The sequence below is a fragment of the Hippichthys cyanospilos genome, chromosome 2, assembly GCF_059441005.1.
Source record: "Hippichthys cyanospilos isolate Australia breed blue-spotted pipefish chromosome 2, RoL_Hcya_1.0, whole genome shotgun sequence".
Lineage (NCBI taxonomy): Eukaryota > Metazoa > Chordata > Actinopteri > Syngnathiformes > Syngnathidae > Hippichthys > Hippichthys cyanospilos.
Window position 1 is genome coordinate 20,626,563 of NC_142370.1, and position 25,353 is coordinate 20,651,915.

Consider the following 25,353-nt stretch of genomic DNA (forward strand, 5'->3'; position numbering starts at 1 on the left):
ATCTGGTTGTGGTCAGAAAAACACTGGACGCACAATTGGTTGGCGCGTGGTTCAACTAGTCTGCTTTGGCATAAGCCAAGTAGTAGCCATAAAAAAAGCAAAGTTCAACAACTGAAGCCCAGTGAGTGTATGTAAATGGCCTTTCACTTATATAGCGCTTTTCTACCTTAGGTACTCAAAGCATTTCCACTGGCTACTAATTTATCTACTGATGACACACAGGAAGCTTGAGGAGAAATTCAGGGATTAGGGTCTTGCTCAAGAACGTGCAACCTCTGGGTTGTGAGACGACCACAAAAACAAACACTAGCACAGTGGAAATGAACCCAACCTCTTGTCTCTTTGAACCAAAGGCACCATCCCAAGAACCACCGTACCCGTACTGCCCCGAGTGCCCCGATTGACCCTTCGCGTTACATGACTACACCTTGAGACTCAACAGTTGACAGAAACGCGAACTCTTAATAACAGAAACTATGCGATGCAGAAAAACCTGTGGTTTTTGGTAACCATTCTGAACCAATATTGTGTGTTCATGTTTCATGCAGCGGTTTACTGTATAACTGAACAGTATTCTTTGTGAGCACTTCTGTGGATGATCTGTTAGCATGGATTCAACGGAACTAAGATGAATCTCAAGTTCAAGTTGAAATAAACGTATTTGTTCAGTTTTGTAATGTGGCTCTTTTTCTCATACTCTTTTCTTTTATCGTGTTCTACTCTAGCTCACTTTTTTATGAGAACAGATTTGTCTCGAAACTATTCGCACAATCATTCACGATTTTCGTTTGTTTTCCAAATCCACAAATATATGCATTATGTTCATGTTTCAAGTCTGTGCATTATTTTCATATTTATGAATGAAATATTGTTTTCATGTCATCTGCGCATTTATTTTGACACCATTTGTAAGTAAGTATTCAATGTTTTTTGTGAAGTGTTGAATGGGTGATTGCGGGTCATTGGACACAACTATTTATTTCAGACAGTTGTCAATAGTTCTTGATTTTTCCAGTTTCCTTCACTGGTCTTATTACTGACAGTTGAGGGCATATCCTCCACAACCACAGACACGCCCTGGAGTAGAGCATTAATAACGGCTTTTTTTTCTTTCAAATTTGCTATTCATGTGACAGTTATTCACCATTGTGCAATATATTTTCCTTGAAGTTTCACTGTTTTGCAAACTAAGGTGTGTGGTAAAAATCAAGGCAAACCCGTTTAGTGGCACGCAACTACTACTATGAAATTAGTATTGTAATAATAATAATAATAATAGCATTTCATTTCAAGCAATAACAAAGCAACACAATCAGCATCATGTCACCATAGAATATGGACACACACAAAAAATAAGAACGAAAGAAAAAGTCATATTTTGCCATATTTTACACAATCTATATTTATTTAACTACTGTAACCTTAGGTTTCAATGATGGGCAAGTACCCAGATATAATGAATATTATACAACTGAAAAATAAAAATACCCCATAGTGGGAACCACATGTATCACCTTCAGCAGAAAAACGCAATAGTGAGGTAAACAGTACCAGCAATAGAAAGCCAGCACAAAGCAGCAATAGTAATAAACCTAGACCATATGCCAACAATATTGTAAATTCTACATATGTCACACCCTACATGCAAAAATGAGGATTGTATTGCGTGAATAATACAAATGTATTCAGTCAAATAAAACTTTGATTACTTGTTGAAATATGCAATCTCTCCCAATAAAGTTTTTATGAGACTTTGGCAAACAGAAAGTCACAATTGATTAACTCTATCTGTTACCACTCCCCATGCCCTTTTTCCTTCTGATGCAGTCATCCTCTCTCTCTCTCTCTCTCTCTCTCTCTCTCTCTCTCTCTCTCTCTCTCTCTCTCGCTCTTTCTCTCAGCCTCTCCCTCTCATCACTGCTGCAGTGCTTCACTTTCTGACCTTATATTTGGAGCATGCATGCTTGGGTGCCCAGGTATGTTTTATAGGGTTTTCGCCTTAATTCCTTATTTTCTTATAATGTATACAGTTATAGTTTCTTGTTTCTCTTTAACAATGTTCCTGTTCCTCTTGTATGCTTGTGCATGTGTTTAAAGGCCTGACAAACCGTTTATTTTAAATTTATTCTTATTCAATGTTGAGCCCTTACTTAATGAAGAGACCTTTGATTCTCGCAGCTCCTATGAACCGAGGCTGCAATTTATCTTATCGCACAAGTGAAGCTTTTAGAGTATAATGACAGCTTTTCTTTCGATTCCGGCGACACAGTTTGATAACTACTCTTTACCTCATCTGAATATGTAAAGAAGCTGAAGCTGGTTGCTTTATTTAGAACATGATGGGCTCGATCCTTCCTATGAATATGCACAGTCATGTCAGCCCGTATCAACTTCAGCTTTGCATTGTTGATTCAGCAGAGTGCGCTGCTGACCAGCTTGTCGAGTCTCAGGATTCAAAGCCACTTCAGACAGGAACAGTGGGGAAAACCTAAGCCTCTTCCATGATGCTGATTACTAAGCTATTTTTTTTTCTGTGGCGCAACAAATAATGACATCGAAGCGTCAACATTCCTTCAAGCTCTCACAGTAAATGACCTGGATTTATTTAATCAAAGCAGCAATATGTAGTAAATTGTCCATGAAATAGGAGCTTCAGGTTCTTCCATTCTGGCTTGGAATAAAGTACACAGTCCCTCACATTTCCTGCTTTTGGGGTCTGTAATAGGAAGAGGAACCGGAGCACCACACATGGACTGATTCTGTCTTGACCTCTCGAGATTCCAACTGTTGACTGGTGATTTGAATCTGTGACTTTATGGGTTCAAAACCGATGTAACTTTTAGCACACAATGTGAATGCTTATATCTACCTATCCTGTCGGTCAAGACTAATTTAATGACAAGGTTTGATATTAATATTCTGCCATGTAGAAAGCTAGTTCAGGATCATTTACGACAATAAAGTGGTACTGTAGTGTCAAAATGTCAAGTTAGTATGCCGAGTTATACTCTTGCAAAATAGAAACTGGCATGTAAAAACAATCTGTCTGGCTATTCTACTGTAGTTCTAGAATATATCTGACACCGGTCAGGGATGAAGAAGCAGAGTCTCAAAGGAGAGCAAAATCACGTCACGCCAGACAAACCCGAAGGTCAACGCAGGTAACTTGAGAATGCAGTACAAATTCAAAAAAGTCATTGGTGCGCGTTTGATTCATTGATTCCTAAAGCTAAATGAATGCTACATAGGGTGTAACTCTGACAGACCTGAAAGCAGCTCAGAAGATCAACAGAGGCTCAGAGGAGTCTGTATTAGATGGGAAAGTGGAGGATGCTCTATCCTCCACAAAAGAAACCAAAATCAGCGCAAGATGGAGTACCACAGATGAGGTTGGTGTAAATCGACGAGATTTTATGGTGTCATATTCAAGAGATCAATTCATGAATTTAAGATTTGTCATATGGAGTTGTCATTCAAAATGAATGTTTTGTGGCTGTTTAGCAGGGGAACAGGTTACAAAGCGGGGCTGAGTCTTCTGAAGCCTGCAGTCGGCCGACGTCAACCACTGCAGTCATAAACTCCGTCAGAGGTCACGTTTTGCATTTGATTTGATCATTGGAAAAGGTTCATGTATAATTACACGGGAAAACTTCCTACGTGCAGTCAGTGGAAGAAGGTGGAGAGATGAGAATCAGAACCCTCTCGAAGAAGAATTTACATTCACAAAACACGGGAGCAGACAACATGAATTGGATGGATGTGTTGAATTCGACGGCACCGTTGCAGAGGTAAGACGATTACTCGACAAAAGCATGCATCGATATCGACACACCCTTTTGTGTCAATCATTTCTTTTCATCTGTAATCCCAAGTAACTACAGTCCTGCTTTGAAAAAGGGCTATAACTGCAAAAGGAGCTTTGGCAAAGGACCTGAATGTGTCAAACTTTGAGCTGTCAAAAATAAAGATCTTCCATAACTTTGAAGACATTCTGCACTGACAAAAACTGCTCACTTCAAAACTGGCCTGTTTCTTGCTCTTGCAAAAGATGAACAGTAATTCTAATTCCAGTGACATCCTGCATAGTATCAATTAGAGTTTGCACAATCAGGAATTTTTGAGGGGGCTCTCACGATCGCCATGCTGCGAGTTTAAACATAACCCATGGCTGATCACCACCCCAATCACAAGGTGGGGCAATATGTCTATTTAAATAACTAGGTTGGTTATTTACTGCATACACTGTTTATAGAGTATCAACAAAAATATTTATATGACCAAAACTGATAGGCATGAATGAAGGCAGATAGGCAGAATGAACTCAAGAACTGGCCAGACAAGTAAAACAAATAGAATAGATAGATGAGCTTGCCACTCTTCCACTGAACAACCCATGAACCGCTATATAATTAAATGATTTGACAGAGCCAGGTAAATTTGGCAAATGAAGAACTGATGCAACATATAACTCTATACTGTAAAATGAATTGTGACACTACCGCAAATAAAAGGCATGATTTAGACACATAGTAACATGCATATGATTTGTGGACCTAGTCAATGACATCGTTGATCACTTGCCAAATTTTTTATTATAGCCATTTGCATATTTTGCATAAAATGCCAAATATTGTCCCAATCAAAATCAAACCAATCAGACTTGAAGTCTAGTATCAATAGAATACAGAACATCACCCAGGCCAATGAGCAGTGTATCGCGTCATACAGTGCCCCCCAAATATGGAGACACCCCTGGTTAATGTGTTATAAAGTCCTTAAAATTAACAACGTTTTTAGCAGAGAATCATACACTCACATTAAACATTGTGGCAGTCTCAGTCCCCATATGTTAACCCTGTTCAGAATAGATCGTAACCAGGGTTAGGAATAATATTAATAACGTGACGATTGTGATTCCTGGATATTATTTGTGCACACGGCCATACAGAATCAAATCATTTTGAAATGTGACAATTAGAATGACATTTTTAATGGTGGAACGATATTGAAAAATACGTGTGAAATGAGTGATTATTCTTTAGAATGTGTATTGTAAATGAATGTGTTTTTTGTGGGACACAAATATTTTCCTAAGTGAATAGATGGAGCTACATATTTAGAAATTGTTCATGCATTGCTTTTGTTTAATGTGACATTGAAATGCAGTGTATTTAAAATGTTGTATTTTAAATGGGGGCACTGTGAATTTATTTTTGTGAAAAAGTCATTGGGATAACTTGATAGTAGCTATGGGTTTTTTGTCGGTGTTGTAATGTTGAAAGACTTTTTGGTCAACAAGAATTTTGGCAAGTTGAAAATCTTTCCCAAAGTGATTTGAATAAGCTGAATGATTTAAATTTCAAACAAGTCGAGTTTATTATTTATAGTCCCGAATCACCACAGTCTCAAAGGGCTTCACAGGTGGAAAAAAAAATTAAACAGAACATCACAAATACACAACGGCATCCCCTGAACAAAGTGCCCAGAAGAGGTAGAAAAAATAACCCTCAAAACCCCATCTGGGGAAAATGAGAAACCTTCAGAAGGGACTGCAGGTGGGAGGAGCCCCCTGTCAGGCTCAACACGAGATGACGCTCGGGAACGATAGTGTAAAGTTTAATGTGCCATTGGAATGAATAGTAACATTTGGGAGGGAAACTCTGCCTCATTGGGAATCAAGGGGTATATTTATATGATAAATGTGGACTATTTTGAAAAGGGTGACTATTTAGAATGAAAAAAAATACTAGCCCCAGTGGTGTGATTCACGGTAATATGATAAAATCTGAATGATGTAAATCAATTGATTTATGCATCTGAAAAACACTTGTGAGAGATGAATGTAAAAAGTACCAATAACATCTGTGAAAACCTTCAGCTTTCACACAAAGTGTTTTGTTGTCTTTTATTGCTGTTCCCACTACTGCCACGAGAGAGCGTTGCGGGGCTGTTACCCACCAAGCCCAGTTGAAAAGTTTATATCCATGATTCATCTACTCCAATGTGATAGTTTGAAGGCCCCCGGGAAGAAAGTTGTTTTATGGCGCACTTAAGTTATAATGGATGATCTAAAACCGATATCCACTTGTCAGTCACAAACAATATAATTCCGGCAAGTATGTTATCACATATCGAGGCGACTCAGTATTCATTATGGCCGTCGTTTCAAATTGTCATCCGTGGTTCCTCTTACTGCCGAAAGGCAGCTGCGCTTCAAAGCGAGCGAGCTCTCATCTCTGACGCAACATTTGAAGATGCGCTGCAACCGTACAGCACGTGTGCTTTCAACTGGTTGCGCCGCCTAACATCTCACAGAGGACCCAACTCCCCTCCCTCTAAGTGGCTTTGCTTCTTCACATCACATGGCTGAAGTGTCTCAGCATTCCATACCATATTGGGCAAAACGCAGGCGCTCTCCGTGTAGTCGGAGGGATTGCCTCCCTGCTTTTACCTTCTTAGCTGATACTGTGCTACGTGGGTGAACTTTGGCTCAGAACGGCAGAGCTGATTCCTCCCAATCGCTGCAGCGAGGGATGAATCTAGCCGGACCGCGCCGAAGAACGTATTATGAATGCCCTTTGCAGCGTGGAGGGAAAGCAATTTTTCCTGAGAAGCTGACCTCGGGTCAGAGGATCAGCTGCTCTCCGCGGTGGCATCAGAAACAGAAATCAGGCGGCGGTAACATGAGAGTCTCTCAGCATTACTAAGAGGACTATATCTGGCTGTGATAATCACTGCCAGGTTTCATCAGTAGAGTGGCCGGCTGCCTTTCACGAGTGCCCACCGCTGGTTGACTCCGCTTTGATCCCGGAAGAATTTCCACATACTTGTCAGTAACAAAGTGGAGAACAGGTGCAGATGGATTCAGCTCTGTGATCTTGTCACTTTGGAGCTGTTCAGTCAAGTCATCAAGAATGTTTGAACAGCTTGTGTGTCTGTCTGGAAAGGGTCTTAGGAGATCCTGGACAACATGCGAATGACTCCATCACACTGCTACTAAAATGTCTGTGGCTCCATATCTTGAAATACGTGAGAAGGAACATTTAAACTGTATGCAGACACTGTAAAAACAGCAAATACCACCGCTATTATTAACATTTGGAAAATTGTAAACTTATATTCACATGCAATAATATTAACTAGATGAATTTGGGGATCTAAACAGTCTTTCTTGGTGCTCGCGTTCTTTCCTTCCTTCATCGTTTGCAAATGTCATGTCTTATCATTCCATCCAATCTGTTTGCCCTGAACAGTGAAAAAGGACGCCGGCATGCTAACCTCACTATATATGGAAGACAGCAATGGTCCAAGCGGTTGAAAACTGAGGGTGTGTGTCTGTGTGTGTCAAACTGAATACTTGGACTTTTGGGGTTTTGGCCTAATGGCATTTTGGCTGAGCGAAAACATTTGTTTCTAAAATCCAAATTTAAAGATATTGTATACATACAAATACTGTAGATGGCAATGAATGAGTTGACTTCAACTGTCAATTGTGGAAATGAATTAAAATTTCCCCCTGCGATGACTGCATTTTCCACACTATAAGGCGCACCTAAAAAACTTAAATTTTCTCAGAAGGTGTAAGTGCGCCTTGTATACCACATAAAATGCGAGTTTTCATTTTTGGGTGACAAAAAAAAAAAAAAAAATCGTAATTGCCGTGTAAATTATTCATGTTTAACTCTGCATTTCAATTATAAACGTATGTTTTTAATTTTTTTTCATAACACGCAGTTTTATATTTTGATATGCTATAATGCTCCAATTTTGAAATTCAAATGATATGGGACAATGCAAAAAAATCTGAGTGTTTGTAAAAAGAATGTGTGATTTTATCAAATAAATCCAGAAACTGTTTTTAAATCAACAAAACAATATTTTTTAAGGTTTTTTGGTTGCAATTTGATAAAAAACATCTAGTTTAATATTTAATGGAATCATAATTGTATTCTTCAGTCTTTTAATGTAATCAAAAGGTATTGCTTCCCCATTCTTCAGATAGTGCTTTCCACAAATCATCTTCATTCTTAATTTCTGATTGTCTATTAATAAAGTTTGACTGACTTATGTGATTTGTTTTCCCTTTAGCGCAGCTCCATCCAGTGGACGCATGATGCAAGCCCAGCCTCTACTGTAGCTTCTATTCTATGCGCCTTATAGTGCAGTGCGCCTTATGTGTGAAAACATTTTTAAAATAGGCCGTTCATTGAGGGTACACCTTATAATCCGGTGCGCTTTATGGTGTGGAAAATATGGTAATTAGATTCAATTAGTGACGATGTGATATTGTTTATGGCCTTGTGCGGTACTGTGTATTCTTCCCACTATAATCACCCACAATATAGAGTGTACACCTGCATGCATGATGTCCAAGTATTGTCAATGTTTATATCCATTACTATATCAATAGTTAGTGATTCATGGAGATTAGTAAGATAACCAAACACATTAGTTTGTTATGAAAAGTCCTTTGCAAAAGAACTGCAACTACAGTAAGCATTTCTATGTATAATCAAAATCGATCAAAACCCATGGAAACACGTCGCTGATGGCCAGCCAAGATGACTTGGCGTTACATTTCGAAGATGAAGCTATTGACAAGAGTTGCTTCCAATCGCTTGTGAAACAGTCTCTCAAGGGTGAGAAAAGAAAACGAAGCCATCGTGCAGGTATGTTGTCAATTGTCGTAAGTAGGATTTTAACTATTACATTTACATTTCAAAGCATGTTTATTGCATATGAGGGGCCATATGTAATAAATGTGTTTAGTAGGACACCTCCGCCGTGGATGCCACTCCGCAAAAGAGATTTGCGTGTCTCAACCGCTCCACGACACAAAAAAGGTTGGGGACCATTGCATCAGAAGCAACAAATTTAAAGGATGACCGAGTACTTCCTTTCTGTCAACCGGAGTGGCTCGTAATCCGGCACCTGCCGACATCTCCCTAAGTGACCTTCTTGAGGCTCCTGGATGAAAGCTCCAGACACTTTGTGGGTGCTCCGCCTCCTCTGTGCAGCCCCGCGCTTAAATGGGCAATTTTAGGCGTGAGTGGCGCGTCCCTGTTGAGAGCCTCTGGCAAGATGCCACAGAAAGTTTGGGGGAGAAGCAAAGTGGAGAGGAGGGCTGGGAGGGCGGGTGAGCCGGGAAAGAAAGAGGAGGGAGAAAGAGAAGGAGTGAGAGAGAGAGAGAGACGCAGATGAAGAGAGTATAACTTTGAGGGATCCCAGGAAGAGGCAGCACAGGAAGAACTTTTGGCTGCTTTTTGGGGGGCTTTTTCACACATCACTGTCATCTGTTTACAAGCTGAAAAAAAAATGAGCTACTGTGCCAAGGCCTTTCTGAAAGTTTTCAATTTTATCTAACTATTCACTGACTAGCTGTAGCTTGAAGGAAGACAAGGACAGAAAGTCTCTCCAAAGTGGGCCACAGCGCTCCCACCTGTTTTCCCGAAGGATTCCCCGGAGCGCCAGCATGGGCTCTGGTGCTTGAGGAAATCTTTGCATCTGTTATGTGGAGGCGAGGGAAGCTGTAGGAGAGAGATGTCATCCTACTTTCCCCGGACCAAAGACCTGACCCGTACCAGGAGGTCAGTCACCGACTCACCGCCATCGTCTCCATCCCCTACAGACAAAAGCTTCCGAGTAAGAACCTTCCTTCCTGAGAAAATACATCAAGCTTTTCTCAACCGTGCTCACTACCGTTTTCTTCAACCTGAATGAGGGTTAGGGTTGGGGTAAGGGTTAGCAAATTCACTTCAGATCCAATCAAACCCACGCGGTCCATCTCTTTGTTAAAGCCAAACAAAGCATTGTTTATCCTCTAAGCGTTAACAATGGATTAATGCACTCAAATGGGGATTTCAAGGAATGATTCAAGCTAAATCTTCGTAACACCTTAAAGCCAAAGCTCTCTGCAATGGATTTGTGTCTTGTGAATTAATAGTTGGAGTGCTACGAGCATTGTTGTTTTGTTTTTTTTTCCATTACTGCGCCGTCACGGTCATTTACGTTTTCGTTTTTGTTTTTTGTTTTCACGCTGCTCTATTGTAATATGCTAAATGATCCCCTCATGAAGCACCAAATTAGTTTAACAATCATTTTTGCTGAATTCAGGTTATGGAAAAGAGAACTTTCCATTTACAATTTCCTGTTATGTTCCCCCGCTCTAAGTGGACTATTCTCTGCAGGCTACTGTGTTTATCTCTATGCATCTGTGGGACTGTTAAAGAGACAGAGGCAACAAATGCCACAGTTTTTTTACTTTTTTTTTTTGCCCCCGCAAAGTCATTGAGGCTGTGTTATTGTAGACTAGTCCCTAAAGTGGTGGGAAACGTGCCCGTTCATTTTCAATGATGCCTCTGAGAGACAATGAAATGCACTGATTAGTGCAATGTTTCTATGCCGAGAATGAAGTCATTATACTGTAATTATCCCAATTTTGGCAATTTGCACCAGAAGGTTGGGTTTATATCTAAAGGGTGGGCTCTCTGAGTGCTTGTGTTCAACAAAGACAAACATTGTCCGACTGGAAACTCCAGCTGAGACCGAGAGTTAGCAGAGGACACAGAAAAAAAATGCACGTAAAACATCCTCTATTAATGTTTGCTCTTCATCATATTGAAATTCTAGCCACCCGGTTTCTATCTTTTTTATCCTAAGTAGGGACGTGAGTGAGTTGGACTCAGCAACTCACATCTACAACATGACAATTTAGAGTCTCCAGCCAACCTAAGAAGCATGTTTTTGGAGTGTGGGAGGAACCCAGACTGATTCTCACGAGTATATATAAAAATGCTTCTCATGGTTGTGCTACCTGTTGCTATTGGATGAACTAAGCATTGATTCAAACTGCGTCTTTTGTAAACTGAACATATAATCATGAACGATATTTTAGATCGATTTTAATCCAACCAACTTGAGTTTGCATTATACAGTATTCTTTTTAGATTGTTCTTTGCTTTGTCAAGTGCTATCCCAAGTGCTAATTGGGCACTTAGAAAGTCATTTGGATATTTTGAAGTAGAGTGAGCGGAATGTGGAGTAAACATTTACGACAGCAAATTCCTTTGTATATACTTGCAAAATGTGTCAATGTATTTGCAAATGCATTCAAACGTAGTTGCAATTACATCTAAATGTACTTTTAGGCTAAATGCTAAAAGAAATACCATGAATTTTTTAACATTTGCCCTCCTTTACATTGGATGTTAGCATTTGAAGATTGTTTATTCATAATTTCTATGGTATTATGCCTGCCATGCATGATTTCCATGATGCATTTTATCCATGACGCCACAGGCTATTTATTAACTTCTACACAGACATTGCATTATAAAAATACCCATTCACAGCAAACATGATAACAAAAAATAAATAAATAAGAGTTCACTTGATTTTTAAACTTAATTGTTTCATTTTGGTCAAGGACAAAAAACAATATTTTTAAACGTGCACGTGAAAGCTCAGACGCACTTGCGAATAAGTTTGAACACATTCGCAAGCATATTGCCGGTCAAAAATGCTTCCTACACGTTTGCAGTTCATTGTTTCCATACGCTTGTACTCATAGCTCTATTGTGTAAAAAGAATTCTGACTGAAAGTGATGAGTGTCAAGGGAACTTTGAGAGCAGATACAGTTGAAAAATATTCTTGATGCATGCAAGGGATATGCTAGAAATCACCTCGACAGCTTTCTTTCGCCTGACATTAAAGGTTTTAACGTGTGTGGGCTCTCCATAGAGGGCTGAAGGCCTGTGTTTGGTCAGGTCTCTTCCAACACATGACCACATAAGGATACGCGGCGCTGGCTCATTTGTGTAAACACATTCTAACCAATTGCTCCTTTGACACAACATAACACACTCGATAGTCAAACACATGAAGAAATGTTGGCTCTAGATTTACAGCAAAGAATATTCTATAAACACCTCCTACATGTGTTTGTTGGCTTTTACTGGGAATTTTACTGTGAATAGATATTGCAAATAAATATGGATCAGCGTGGCCTCGATCCAGGCATTAAAAGGTTGTAAACATCCACACCTATGGTTTACAAGGATTTTTTAAAATTTGTTTTGAATTTTTGGCCAGTGGACATAACATCAATATTCTTGACCCATTTTTGACCTTTCATGAGGCAAAACATCACTGGAAACATTCGACTCATAACAACAGGCATAACAACCCCTAAATTCCTTTGTGAAATGCAAACAAGTTCACACAACATGAGATCAGAGGGCGCTTGTATTGAGCGCCGGTGAAAGCTGCTCCTGTAAATGCCTTCAATTTCTTGTTCCAGATTCTCATTACTTTTGATGCGCTGATGCTATCTTTATGCAATCGGAAGTAGTGAGAGATGACTTGATACATGCATGTTTTGACCTCTGTGAACTCTATCATTGTTGAATTCCCTCAAGCATGCTGTTATTATTCACCCGCAGGTTATTCTCAGAATGGAAATTACTTACTCTTTCTCGAACACAGACTATATGCGTCTTTCTCTAACAATGCTTAATTGTTTCCAGTGTTCTTAATGACCCTAATTGAATGGTTTCTTCTTTGTTTTTCAGCATGACAGACTCTCAAGGTAAATGGTTATTTGTTCCCACCCTACAGTTACACAACTATGAAGGTTATTTCTTAATAGTGCTCGCACTAAAATACTGAAAAATAGCCCAAGAATAAACTGTGGTGGTGTTTCTGAACCTTCTACACACACCAATAACTACAACTCTTATTCCGAATGGCAGATTGAAATCATTTAGCACAATTTGGTAATGTGGCATCCACGAGAAAGTTGCTCGCACAATAAAGCAGGAGTCATGAGCTGAGGTTTTGTGTGAATGAGATCAGCTACGTACTGCATGCAGGTATGACTCCAGTGGGGATAATCCACCCGACAGACTGAGCAGGACCAGCTCCTACTCTCGCAGGGAGAACCGGCTAGTTTCTGTGAGTAAGCCGGAGCAAGACACCACAAGTAAAGATTATAAAAAGGTAAAAACGAGAATTATTCCATGCTGTCAAAGTTGCCGTTTTTCTTTTTTCATACTATGTTTTATGATGTTTGATCTTTGCTAGATGTATACAGAGGCGCTGCAGGAGAATGAGCGTCTCAAGTCCAGGTTGAAGGACAGCAAAGACGAACTTGTCAACATTCGTTCCCAGCTGGAAAAAGTGGCTCAAGTATGTGACTTCATCCAAGTCTTGTCATCTGAAACCATGGGTCTCCAAACTTGCTTTTCCATTGGCCACATGTAGAAAATACTACGGATGAAAGACTATACTATCTCTTTAATATGGCGTGCTCTGCACGTAGCCAGGGTTCTTACAAATGGGCGATAAAGGTCTACGGTTTGCTCTACCTGCTATACGTGCTGATTTTTTTTTTTTTTTAATTAAGATAAGCGGCTCTAGAAAATGGATGGATGGGTGGGTAAAACCAAAGGTCTCAAAAACTCAGACCAAAATGGAGATATGCCATCCAGCTCTGTGTTTGCGTGTGACCAGGCCTCATAAACCTGAAGGGTACATCGTCACTTACTCTATTTTCCGCCAAAGAAGCCAACGCCAGTGACCTTAAGAGACGGAAGTTCTTTCTGATTGGACCGAATTTGGTGAAACTACAGCCGCCTAGTGGCTTTGCATGCTTGGGAATGAATAAAAACATTTTCGTTTAACAAATGTTCTATTGCCAGGCATTACAATACGTTCACTCTTTACATTAAATGTTGTTAGCGTTGATTTGATTGGTATTTCCTGATAATGCCGATTGCTGTAAAAGAGAAAATGTCTAGAGTTTGGCAGAAATGAGTCATGGACAGTTAATGCAGATTTCGAACAAAAATTCAAATCATTTGTCATTATGTGTAATACCGTTTTACATGCCCCATAACCACGGCCTTGCACATTGAACATTGTGAAAAAAATAGAAAAGGTTAATTTGGGAGGATTTTTTTCATGCAGTAACACTTTGATTTGCAGAGGCAAGACAAGATAGCAGAGAAATCGACCCAGCTTGAATCTGAGAAAAAGGTAAGTCTTTGTAGCACTAGCACACTCATGCATTTCGTTTAACCCAGAGGGAGGATTGTTATTTCTTTCTGCTCTTCTGATGCGACCTACGCCATCACCTTTGTATTTGCAGGAAAAACAGGCCCTTGAAAAAAGAGTGTCAGGCATGGAAGAGGAGGTGAAGGTCAGTCTATGTAAATTAGGAGTTTTGTTTTGTTATTTTCACCCCGAGTTGTGTTGTCTGATCAAATGATACAATGAAACCTTTAAAGTTGTACACTTTGCAACTTTTAAATTTCCTGTCGCGCAAGACCTGGCGTTGATCCCATCTGGCTGGAGTCTATTGCAGACCATGTATAGACAAATATTCATCCATTCAGGACAATGGCAAATTTTGAGATGGCCAGGTGGGTTTGGAGTCAAGGAGGGAGAAGCTCACCAGCCACACTGTTCTGCTGGGTCACTACCAGTGGATAGAATTGAATGCTGTGACTTTGTTCCAGTTGAATATCAAACAAGGTCCAATAGCAAAAGACCTGCTTGCGTCAGACATTCCTGCTCTGCACAGAACGTTCCGCTTTGCAAACAGACACGGCACAGTGGAAAGCAGTTTCTGCAGTTAGATACAAGATTAACACTGATGCATTTTCATACAATGAACAGGTCAAATTTAACACAACTCATCAACACAGTTGGTAGAGGTTTCAAACATGGAGAATTTTCTTATTGACTTCCACACCCCTACTTTACAGTATTGTATTGAGCAAGCCCGGTCGTTGAAGGCGATTTTCACAACAAAACTAAGATTGACAGATGAAGACGACGAGCAAGGTAGCGTCAGATATTTGACATCCATGTTGTCGTGGTTCCCTCAGCAGGACCCCCCAGCACGGTTCCGCTGTGGGTACCAGCCCTGAGGGGAGGGGGTGGGGATGGTGAGTTGTCGCCATGGCACTGGAGCGAAACCTGTCTGTCACTGAATGTAATTGTCTCCTGTCAAAGACTTGGGCATGTTTACACGCGTTGACACGTGACACATTCAGCTCGATAATGTGGTCACAAACCTCACCACTCTTTCACAGTCTCAGGCCTCACAGGCAGCCTTTTACACAGGGAGCAAAAAAAGCAAGAGTTCTGATCAAATTTCAAAAATTACACTTAGGTAAGTATTCAGACAATTAACTTGTTTTGATGATCTTTCTTTTATGCGCAACCCCAACGGATCTACTGTAAAATAATTCAGTATGATTAAAGTGTTGACTGCAACCTCTTACTGTATGACAATTATAGCCATTTTATAGCAAGACTAACTCCATGTTGAGGGTCTCAATATGTGTTTTGGGACAACGGGTTAATATGAGTGTCATTTTTAAAATTTGATTGATGATGACGATGATGATGGATCTGAGTCCATGGACAAAAAATTGTGTAAGGTCCTTCAATAATTTCCCCTCCACCAATTTCAGTTGTTACTTGCTTTTGGCTCCCACTCCCTTGATTTTTATTTTCAGTAAGAGAAAAGCATGCACTGTTGACCTTGAACCAGGGCCACTAAAGACTATTTAATATATTTGTCTTCAAAACATCTTGAGTTGTATTTAAAGCCATAGTTGCGTGTATCTCAGGGGAGAGCCTATGCACATCACTTGATGAAGCCTGCTCGAATGAGAGGTGAAATGTCTTTTGAGACAAAAAAAAAGTCAAGTTGTGATCATTGGGAATAACCGATTAATGACTATTGAAATTTTTACTTGTCAGTCATACCCGTTCCTGTTACTTTTTTCTCTCCATCAATTTCTCTGGCCATGATTCAGATAAAAGTTGACCTTGGTTCCATCAGTCCGAAGAAATTGATTGTTGTCTATTGCCATCAACGGCAGTGAATGAATTAAACATGGTGATAGCGGCAGTAAACTTTGCCGGTCCACCATTTGTCAGCAGCCGGGGCACCCATCTGTCGTTGTCCGCACTTCCATCATTGTTCAATTAGATTGATGGAATCAAAATGATCATCTCAAATTCTGAGACAGCTTGATTTCAAACTGAGTGCCAACACTTTAACCGCGTTTCCATTCTGGGTTTGTGTAATCCATCCTGGTGGTGTATGGATAAAGACAAAATCATGAAAACTTGTGTTCTGATATGTTGGGACGCCATTGAATGCACTAAATCACATTTGCAAAACCTTCATGTTATGACACAGAGCGTCACGATTCTTCCGTCACACTACCTATCCACCCCCCCCCCCCCCCACACACACACACACACACACACACACTCTACCAAGAGCATTTCTTCAGAACGTCAACATTATATGCATGACCTATTTAATAGGAGACAGGGGCTTTGCTTCAAATAACTTCTATAATTGTAATTCAGCATTGTAAAAAGCAGCCAGATGTCCTCCTTATTCCTCATCCTCGACCGGGTTTGTGACTGCGAGCGCATTTTCTGTGTGTTTGCTGTGTGTATCTTTATATGTGTTAGCTGCGTGAAGTATGTTGAAATTGCCTCAAATCTCTGCAGCAACGTTGCGGTTCATCTCAACTAAACAAAGCAAGATAGTGTTGAACATTCTTCCAAACATTCAGAGCATATTTCAATGTTAAAATTGATAGGATCAGGCTATGATTACTTGTTTGATTATTTCAAATTAACATTTAATGTTCCCTTTAGCATGCAAGCAACCACTTTCTTGAGCTCCCTTTATGCGTCGCTGTGCTTCTGTCAGTTTTTCCTTCCGATTTCTTCTGAACTCTTGATTTCCCGTCCTTCAGCGCTGGTCTTTGTGGAATTTTTTTGCACACCCATCTTCTCCCCTGCACGCTTTCTCTGTCCTCCCTTCTCCGTATCTTTTTCATCCTCTGTGCAGGCTTTCCCTGCCCTCGCCCAGGCCCAGGCCTTGCGGAGCGTCAACGAGCGCCTCCTGGCCGAGAACAGAGCTTTGCTGCGTGCCCTGGCCCGCCTATCTGAGATGGCCTCCATACCGGAGACAGAAGACCTCTGAACTCACCCGTTCTCCTCTCATGCTCTTCCTCAGCAACATAACCTTCCTTTTGGTGCCTCCACAGGCCCCTCATTCTCTGCCGCGTTCCTCTCAGGCAGGTTGTGCACCTCTCACCGCTGGCTAAACCCGCACTGTCCCTCCTTACCATGCATCTCTCACTGCACTCCTTTCCTTTTTTTAACCCCCCGACTTTGACAAATATCCTTATATTAAATAATGAACACAGGTAGTATTTTGTTACATTGAGGCATGAGGCATCACAAGATGTCGACGGTAATTGATCTGATCAATCATAAAGCGGGTCCAGCGTTGCGTGACTGAATCAATACGATGTTGTTCATCTGGAGATTTTGCATCAGTCTAGCATGTTATCATCATCAATCTTTATAACAAACAACTCGTGTAAAACTGAGCATCTGTTGTTTAAAAGGGAAGACAAGTCAAAAATAATAACAACTTCAAACAGTATTGTGACTAATATTGTGTATGTGGAATCTGAAAATCTGGATATCTCAAGGGGGCAGTTGCCATTTGCAGAGATGGGAAATACAGGTCCACAAAGTAAAATAGAAACCCTGCCATAGTTACCTTCAGATACAGGTGCTTCTGCTCATCCGGCAGGTAAACAAGCGCCTTCAACTACAGGTTGAGAAGGTCGAATTGTGGTAGGATTTTTACTTCCTGGACCTGGATTTTCCATCTCTGGCAATTTGCTGTTGAGTGAGAATGGCATCAGCTTGCAAACGCCCGTCAACCAAAACCATAAAACAGGTGAGCAGTAATTGGATGTTAGCTGAACCCTGAACAACTGTGATGTCATTTTCAGTCAACAACCTAACAGACAAAATAGGTAACTAGAGATTGCACACAGATTGCGAACAATCAAAATCCTGTCTTTATGGCTGAATGATAGTCAACCCTATAAAAACTGTTTTGACATCAATTGTGTGCCCATCAAATTGTTTGTGCAAATTAAATAGCGGTACATGTAAGCGTTCCAGATTCTAGATCTCCCTTAGATTTTTCACAAGATGCAGTTTCTGTCCATTACTTCCTCCCGTATTCCAAGACTCACTGCATGCCACTGCTAGGTCCTACAAATATTCACAGTCGAGACAACACCAAGTGCAAGCAGTGAGGCTTCACTGGTTTGGATGGTACACATGTGAATCTGCAAGGTTTATTTACATGTCTCTTTGCTCATTTAACGAGTTTCAGCGACGGGTCCCGCAGTACAGAAGGTTATTGTGTGTCTCCAGCAGAGAGGAAATGCTTTGACAAAGAGGCTGTTTATTTTTAGTCATTGCCCCTTGTGAGGGACACGACCTAGATTTTTAAGATGTCTTCTTGTCTCTCTCTTTGACCTTCTTACAAGTTCCTCCTCACTGCATGATGGTGTACCATGACGCATGTCCATGTTGTTCGGCTTTAACCGTCACTGGTAATTGGGTGTGTTGTATGAGGATGTATTGGTGTCATTCAGCTGCGTGACTACGCCATCAACCTCTTTGTATTCCACAATCAGTGTGATTTTTCCCTCTCTGCGCAACTGTGATCTTGTGATTGTATTTGCTTCCATCCCTTTCTCCAGGTCTTGACAGAGCTCAAGATGGACAACCAGAGGCTGAAGGATGAGAACGGCGCTCTCATTCGGGTCATCAGCAAATTGTCTAAATAAAAGGATGTCACAACCTGAAGCACCTTCTTTGCAGATGTTCACCCCGTTTGTGAGAGTTCTTGATTCCCGCAATCAAGAACCTCTGGTTGGCCAAAGAGAAGTGCTAAGGTTCCTGGATTTACTCTGTATTAATGACCAGCCCGTATCATTCTCAAGGACCACGCATGCAGCTTGATTGATATTTAAAAATAATCACTACATGGATACCTCAACACCTAACATCATAACAGAAAAGGATGTACAGTATATGTTGGCTTGTATATGAACATTTTGAGTCGTTAGTGCTAGTAGAGAATGGCCATAGTACATTGAAAACAATATCCAAGTACCAGGTACCAATACCTCGAGGATATAGCAATGAAGGATTGCCCTTCTGCACACTCCATTGTCGGACAAACAAGCACTTAAATGCTTAAAAACGTACTTATTGAATTGACCGCAAGATAGGTGACTAAAAAATTCTTCTGAAGGTCAACTCTGGATCTTTATGATCATTGACAGTGTTTGTTACTACAGCTTTAGAGTGAAGTTGCCACTTAAATGTAATAAATGCAAGACGCAAAAGCAGTTAGCATAGTTTTCACTATTTCCCGTCCAGACTGATGCATTTAGAAAAGGCATTCCATTGCACAGAAAGAGTGCTAACACATCAATTCAAATACTGTCATATCGATTTAGCTACAGCTAAGGGGTATGAACGTTCGTCATGTTTCCTGGATTCTATTTTCAGCATTTGACAGTTGCACAATTTGCTTGGCCAAATTACTTTCCACAGGCATGAAAGATGTTTTATATATTTATTTATTTATGTATTTTCTTGGATTGCTTGACTTTCATTTCACAGGCATACACCTGTTATTCTGTCAGTAAAACACAAATCAACAAAACAACGAGGATATTTATATCTGACAGCTGACGTGTTGATATTTACTGCATAGCCCACTGCAAAGGGACACGTAGAAAGACAACTTGCAGTCCTTGGACTTGTTGTTACACATTTTGAATGCACATACTCATAGTTTTACTATGAACAAGACTGCTTAGTTGCCCATTTCTTCCATCTTTAACAAAATTAAATACTCAGAGCAGAGATAAACTGCAGATTGTTGGTTTTGGAATGCATAATAAGGACAACTGTGCTACAAAAAAAAAAAAAAAAAAAAAACAAGCTAAATGTTGGATTTTTTTAATCCATCATCATATCATGAGCAATGATATCAACAGACTTAGTAGAAACCTAGAAAGTCCCAACATTTTTGGAATGGTTATTGAACAGTTTCTTTGGATTCTCATCCTTTAAAGATATAAAAACATGATGCACAGAAGAGATTGATGTGAAAAACATGAGCTAATGCTAACGTTTATACACACCTTTACCCATACATTGCACACCATAATTTGTCAAGATTTTAGAAAGAATGCACTATTTCAATTTAGGGGACTTTTATCAAATAAAAAGTATGCAAGATTTTGGCCTAGTCAAGCAGCTCTTTAAAACCAGAATCGAACAAAACCAACCGTTGTATAACTGAAATCTTAGCAAATAGTTAAAAGTGGGCTACACGCATACCAAAAACCGGGGGAAATATAAAAGCATGCCCCCCTTATCTCTTCACTGACAGCAAAGGCCTAATTATCGACTGTTTCTTAAGATTATTCTGACTGACTCTTTTCGTGTGATGTGTGCTCTCATTTTAAAAGTGGTTTAAGATTAGTATGTGTGTACTGTATCTATCTTGACACAAGTGCAACACATATTGGACACAATGCTTCATTGTAATTAAAAGTTCTTTATTTCCTATTTGTTTTATGTTTTCTTTTTTACAGAACCGGTAACACATATGATAAATTTATAGTAAGTTATTTGGCTCCCTTGATAATGTTATAAGGATCCCCGATATTTGTCCACATCAGGGTCAAGAGGAGTTTGTGAGCAACAGTTGTGTCCAGTCAAGGGCTAAAGCATGCGATCCACAGTAGGCACAAGTACTGACATGAACACGCGCACCACGACACGAGACACGAAGGAACACAGCTAGAGGACACAACCTGACCGTCCTCCAATCCAATGCTTTCAAAGAGGATGAAGAAGAGAAGGAAAAAAACAACAACATCTTGAATGAGAGAGGCGCAACCATTCCAAAGGGGTCAGGTAAGGGAATTTGGCAGTATACACTGTGTCCATGTAGTAAACATGGAGGCCAGCATTCTTCACGCACAGTAAACGCAGAATTTGGGAAGAACTCCATGCGCTCAACTTGTTCAGAAGAATGACTGATGTATTACACAGGAACAGGACAAGGACACAAATATAAAGGCAACATTTAGGTGGACAAATGCACGCATACATTCTGAAGAATACATCACAGAAGGAAACCAAGTCATTGCACAATTTACTCAAGACCAACGTGACTCAAAAAAAGATGACGTAATGAGAGTTGAACGTGTGAGTTTAAATTTGGTGGATGGTTTCCCTTTTTAAATCCTAGAATTAAAACATGTCAAATAGTTGTCCACGTAGTGCGTTGGAACCAAAGGTGGCGAGCAACATTTGAATAAAGACGCACGTTTAGGAATGAAGCTTGGTGCAATTGTTGCGCCGTGGTCGCAAGGAAGATTATTTCTTTAGTTCCAAACACACAATCCTTTCTGCACCCCAAAAGAGTCTCATCAATTGAGACATTAGCAAAGTGTTAGAAATCTCATCAATGTGCTTGTTTCTCCAGTCACTTTTGCTTCATCTCACACTTTGCTGCATGAACGAGTCTGGGTCTGGCAACGAATGCAGGCGGTTTTAACAAGGGACAGGGAGTCTTTCCAAAACACACAGAACACTTTTACTCAGATCATTAGCAATATGCAATATACTTCAAGTTAAGCAAAATTCCTTTGCTTGTGTTCACAATTTTGCAAACATTAAAAGGTTTGCACTGTTTGCACTGACTTGCACTAATGCTGCTAAATAGCAGCAATCAGCTAAAGCTGGTTGGAGGAAATCTAGTGCTAGTGCAATATTAGCAAAACTATGCTGCAGACAATGGGGTTACAGCTCTAGATTTGGTGCATGTATTTCTAAGCATGAGCCATGGCCATCGGAGCTATGCTAAGCTAAGCTTCAACCTTTGGAGCTAGTGAGTAAGAAAGCACATTTCATATGAATTTCAATTATTATTACGATTAACTGCTTCCAGCTAGAAACATCAATAAACCATGAGCTGTTTAGTTAACAGCATTGTATATCAGGTTTGTTCTTGGTTTTGTAAAAGTATTTTTTCAACAATTTTGCTAGTAGTGCTAATCAAAACTCTGCTAAGCTAACAAAGAGACAAACCAGGTTTAGTTCTCATATTACTCTTGTCCCAAGTGCAAATTGCTCTCTGTACATCAATTTGGAAGCGTTACAAAGAACTTAATGAGACATGATACTGATCCAAAACAATATGGTCAGCCTACTACTGTATAGTGAAAAGCTACTGTAACTGAATATATTAAAAATAACACATACATCTGCCCGAAGAATGTGTAATGGATGCTCACATTTGCGTCAGTTCTCACCCTCTCAATGAAAAAAAGACATCTGAACAGAATGTCAGGACAAAGTCTGGCCAAGAAAAACAACCTCTCTTTTTTTTTTTTTAAATAGAATAAATCTATCTACTCAGCTGAGCTCTAAAGAGTTAGTGCTTGAGTTTTATGGCTTTAGTTTTATCACTTAACTTCTCTACATATATTGTTTTAATAAACACAGTTAAAGACACAGAGCCGTGAAGTTCATTTAAATACAAAAAAATAAAAGAAAGGAAAAGGGGAACTCCAAGTTATTAGCGTTTAGGTGGAAATGATTTGTTCATTATTTTGGCTCCTATGGAAGAAATAACCCAGGCATGACTTTATTCTGGATCACCATTGGCACAAACACTATAATACAGCTCATGATTTTGCTCTTAGTCATAGTAGTTTCTAAGGATGTTTTGGACACTTACAGGCTTGAGGACTTGGATACCCTTGTTCCACAGGTAAAATTTTGAAAAACAATACAAGATCAAAATCAAGGCAAAGTAGCTTTCAGATAAACCCTGAAACAAAATCTATGGTCAGTTTGTTAAAAAAAAAAAAAAAAAAAGAAAGATAATACACGGACCACAACGAGTTAGATAGCAAGCATGCGGCTATATTTTCATCCTACATGAACTCACGCACGGTACTGGACGACACACTTGCTTAAGAATTTCAGGCGTGGAAAGGTTCCTAGTGATCAGCAGTAGTATCACTCTAACATCTGGATGACATTCTCTCCAATGACCCTCATGGAAAATAAATACACATTTGTTTCATTTAGAAAATATACAGTGTATCTTTTTTTTTAACCCCTTTCATTGTGTTAATAAAAGGACAAATGACACCCATTTAAGTATACGAGATATTTTTGCTCCATCTCTAAAACATGCTTTTATGTACAGTATTTTGTATAAACATGCAGTATCAACGTGGGTGAACAATGGATATAGGCAAAACTACACCAACAGGTTGCTTGATTGCTTCCATGTCGCCTTTTCTTTAGTGTTGTCAACACAAAAAGGATGAACAATCCGTAATCATTGGTGGTTATAAATAAAAGTGGTTAGCGATTGCAAACTGCATTTGATTCACATTGACAAAGCACAGCCAACTGGTAGTTTTTCTTATTACGACGGATACCAGATCTACGAGAGTCCTGTATTGTAATCATGGGATGAAGTCTCTTCAATTCAATACTTCATGATTTAAAATACAGCGAACCAAACAGAGAACCAGGAAAGAATGTAAGCAAAAATGTTTCATCTCCCAGAAAACAATCAGTAATTAGATCAGACAGAAAAACAGGGTGCTAACAAACCGAAAAATTCCCAGTTAGTGCAATTAAATTCTGCTGTTCGGTACACCGTGTATGAAACGCGTGAATCAGTGCTGTGTTTCATACATTATCTTTGCAAGCCAAAACAAGTTACATCAAGACACACAAATCTGAGGCGTAAAATACACACAATCAACTTCACAAATTTTCCCATGAACAATTCTTCTTAAATAAACAATTAAAGCTCTGGTTTTGAACAATGTTTGGAGGAAATGTTTTAATTTAAAGTGCTTGAAGAATTAAGGTGTTTTAAAAGAAAGAAGGGCAAAAATTAAAAACAATAAATAAATTTAAAAAAAAAAGGCAGAAATGAAGAGAGCAACAACACTAAGCGGAAGGCGTCCCTGGTAGTTGGAAATTGCTTATTTTGATACTTGGAAGGCTTGTCTCCTTTATGACTGTAGGACTGTAGGTACAGCGGTGAAACCCTTGTGTGGAGTCCATGACTAATGGCAGTAACACTGAACGAGTGGGATATGGCGGCGTTGGGACGGGAGGCTGCGGGCCGTAGGCAGTGACAACCGACACTCTGTACTGTAAATGGCATTTCATTGGCGGTGGCAGTCAAATCGCGGTCGTTGTTGCCACTGATAGTCTCTTGAATTGATATTTTGCGCAGTTAAGGACACAAAAAACACACACTTCTCCTCATCTATGAAACTAAACATCTCTCTACCAATCCGAATGGGGAAAGCTGTTTCTCTCTCACCGTGTTTTGATCATTACTACCCGTGTAGAAAAAAAAAGGCATGGCGACCCCTCTCAGCGTTCCTGAGACGATGGGTGAAAGGTCAACTAATCGAAAAGGCAGTGTGTCTGTGGGTAACTGGATATGTGCCTACCACTAGTTGCTACCCAACTCTAGGAATGTACGTTAACCTAACAAAATGGTCGAGTAAGATAAGTGGCAGGTGTGGAGTGTGGCGCACGATACACCCAAGGAATGGACCTGCTTGTGTTATTCCTCTATCATATGGCAGTATAAAGCATTTTCATTATTAAGCACGATCCTAAGCAGACTGTGTCACTAAAGGGAAAGATACGATATAGATGATGAATGGGTGATTCATCCCCCGCTTGCCAGATTGCCATTAAGTGCTCTAACCGTTCTTCCTAGTCGACGCTGGACTTTCAGTAACAGAACCACAACCCCATTAGAAAAATAGATCTAAAGGAAAGCAATTGAGAATCTGTCCATCCTCTAAATTGTTGTCTTTTTTTCAATGACATGTTTTTATATCACACGATGGGTTTTTTTAAGCTATATTTGGCATCACGATGAATTATATCCATGAATCTTTTGAAAGATTGCAGGTAGGAAAGGAAGGGATGTATATCTGGAAATGGAATATACATTGACATGTGGGACCTGTGGACCTGATCGGAAACATGTGGGTCGTTCGGGGGCACTGTGGGAGTGGGTTGGGGCTTTACTTCTTGGCAGCCAGAGCGGCAAGGGCGCCATCTACCTCCTCCTCTGGCTGCAGTGGATGCCACTGGGCAATAGGACGCCGGGGGTTGGCCAACATGTCAGACCAGTGTTTAAGCCCGGCCCCGGTGGCCTTGCTTCCAACCCAGATTTTCCCAATGGCATCATTTTTACCAATCTTGTCGTAATCCAGCACTGTGATCACAGCTTGGATTTTCTGGTATAAGAAAAACAAAGGAGGGTATGTCACAACAAACTTAAAGACCAAACCGAAACGAGAATTTTTTTACAAATAATTATCTATCTACTCACCTATCTCGTGCGTACCTCC

At 40.0% G+C, this 25,353-nt stretch overlaps 3 protein-coding genes across 7 annotated transcripts in view; 2 read left to right on the forward strand and 1 right to left on the reverse strand.

The window, feature by feature from the left end:
• The window catches only part of LOC148427796 (uncharacterized), a 4,808-nt gene extending 4,140 nt beyond the window's left edge, over positions 1 to 668 (forward strand). The window contains exon 5 of the mRNA XM_088409043.1: positions 1 to 668. This exon is cut by the window's left edge and continues 896 nt beyond it. The gene's annotated coding sequence lies outside the window, so the exon portion shown is untranslated.
• A 1,244-nt stretch (positions 669 to 1,912) lies between these two features.
• LOC148427797 (protein phosphatase 1 regulatory subunit 12B-like) lies at positions 1,913 to 20,500 on the forward strand. Its single transcript, XM_088408366.1, has 12 exons — positions 1,913 to 1,976; positions 3,065 to 3,161; positions 3,249 to 3,389; positions 3,502 to 3,589; positions 3,664 to 3,788; positions 12,571 to 12,587; positions 12,871 to 12,997; positions 13,082 to 13,186; positions 13,985 to 14,035; positions 14,148 to 14,198; positions 16,887 to 17,115; positions 18,613 to 20,500. Exons 1-11 carry the CDS (start codon positions 1,957 to 1,959, stop codon positions 17,019 to 17,021), a joined length of 957 nt encoding a protein of 318 aa, XP_088264492.1. The 5' UTR covers positions 1,913 to 1,956; the 3' UTR covers positions 17,022 to 17,115; positions 18,613 to 20,500.
• The window catches only part of LOC148427798 (synaptotagmin-2-like), a 79,291-nt gene continuing 74,411 nt past the window's right edge, over positions 20,474 to 25,353 (reverse strand). For all 5 annotated transcript variants that reach the window (XM_088408362.1, XM_088408364.1, XM_088408361.1 and 2 more), the window contains one exon: positions 20,474 to 25,239. In XM_088408362.1, the coding sequence (XP_088264488.1) occupies positions 25,024 to 25,239 (216 nt within the window). In that variant the 3' untranslated portion in view covers positions 20,474 to 25,023. The remainder of the gene's footprint in view (positions 25,240 to 25,353) is intronic.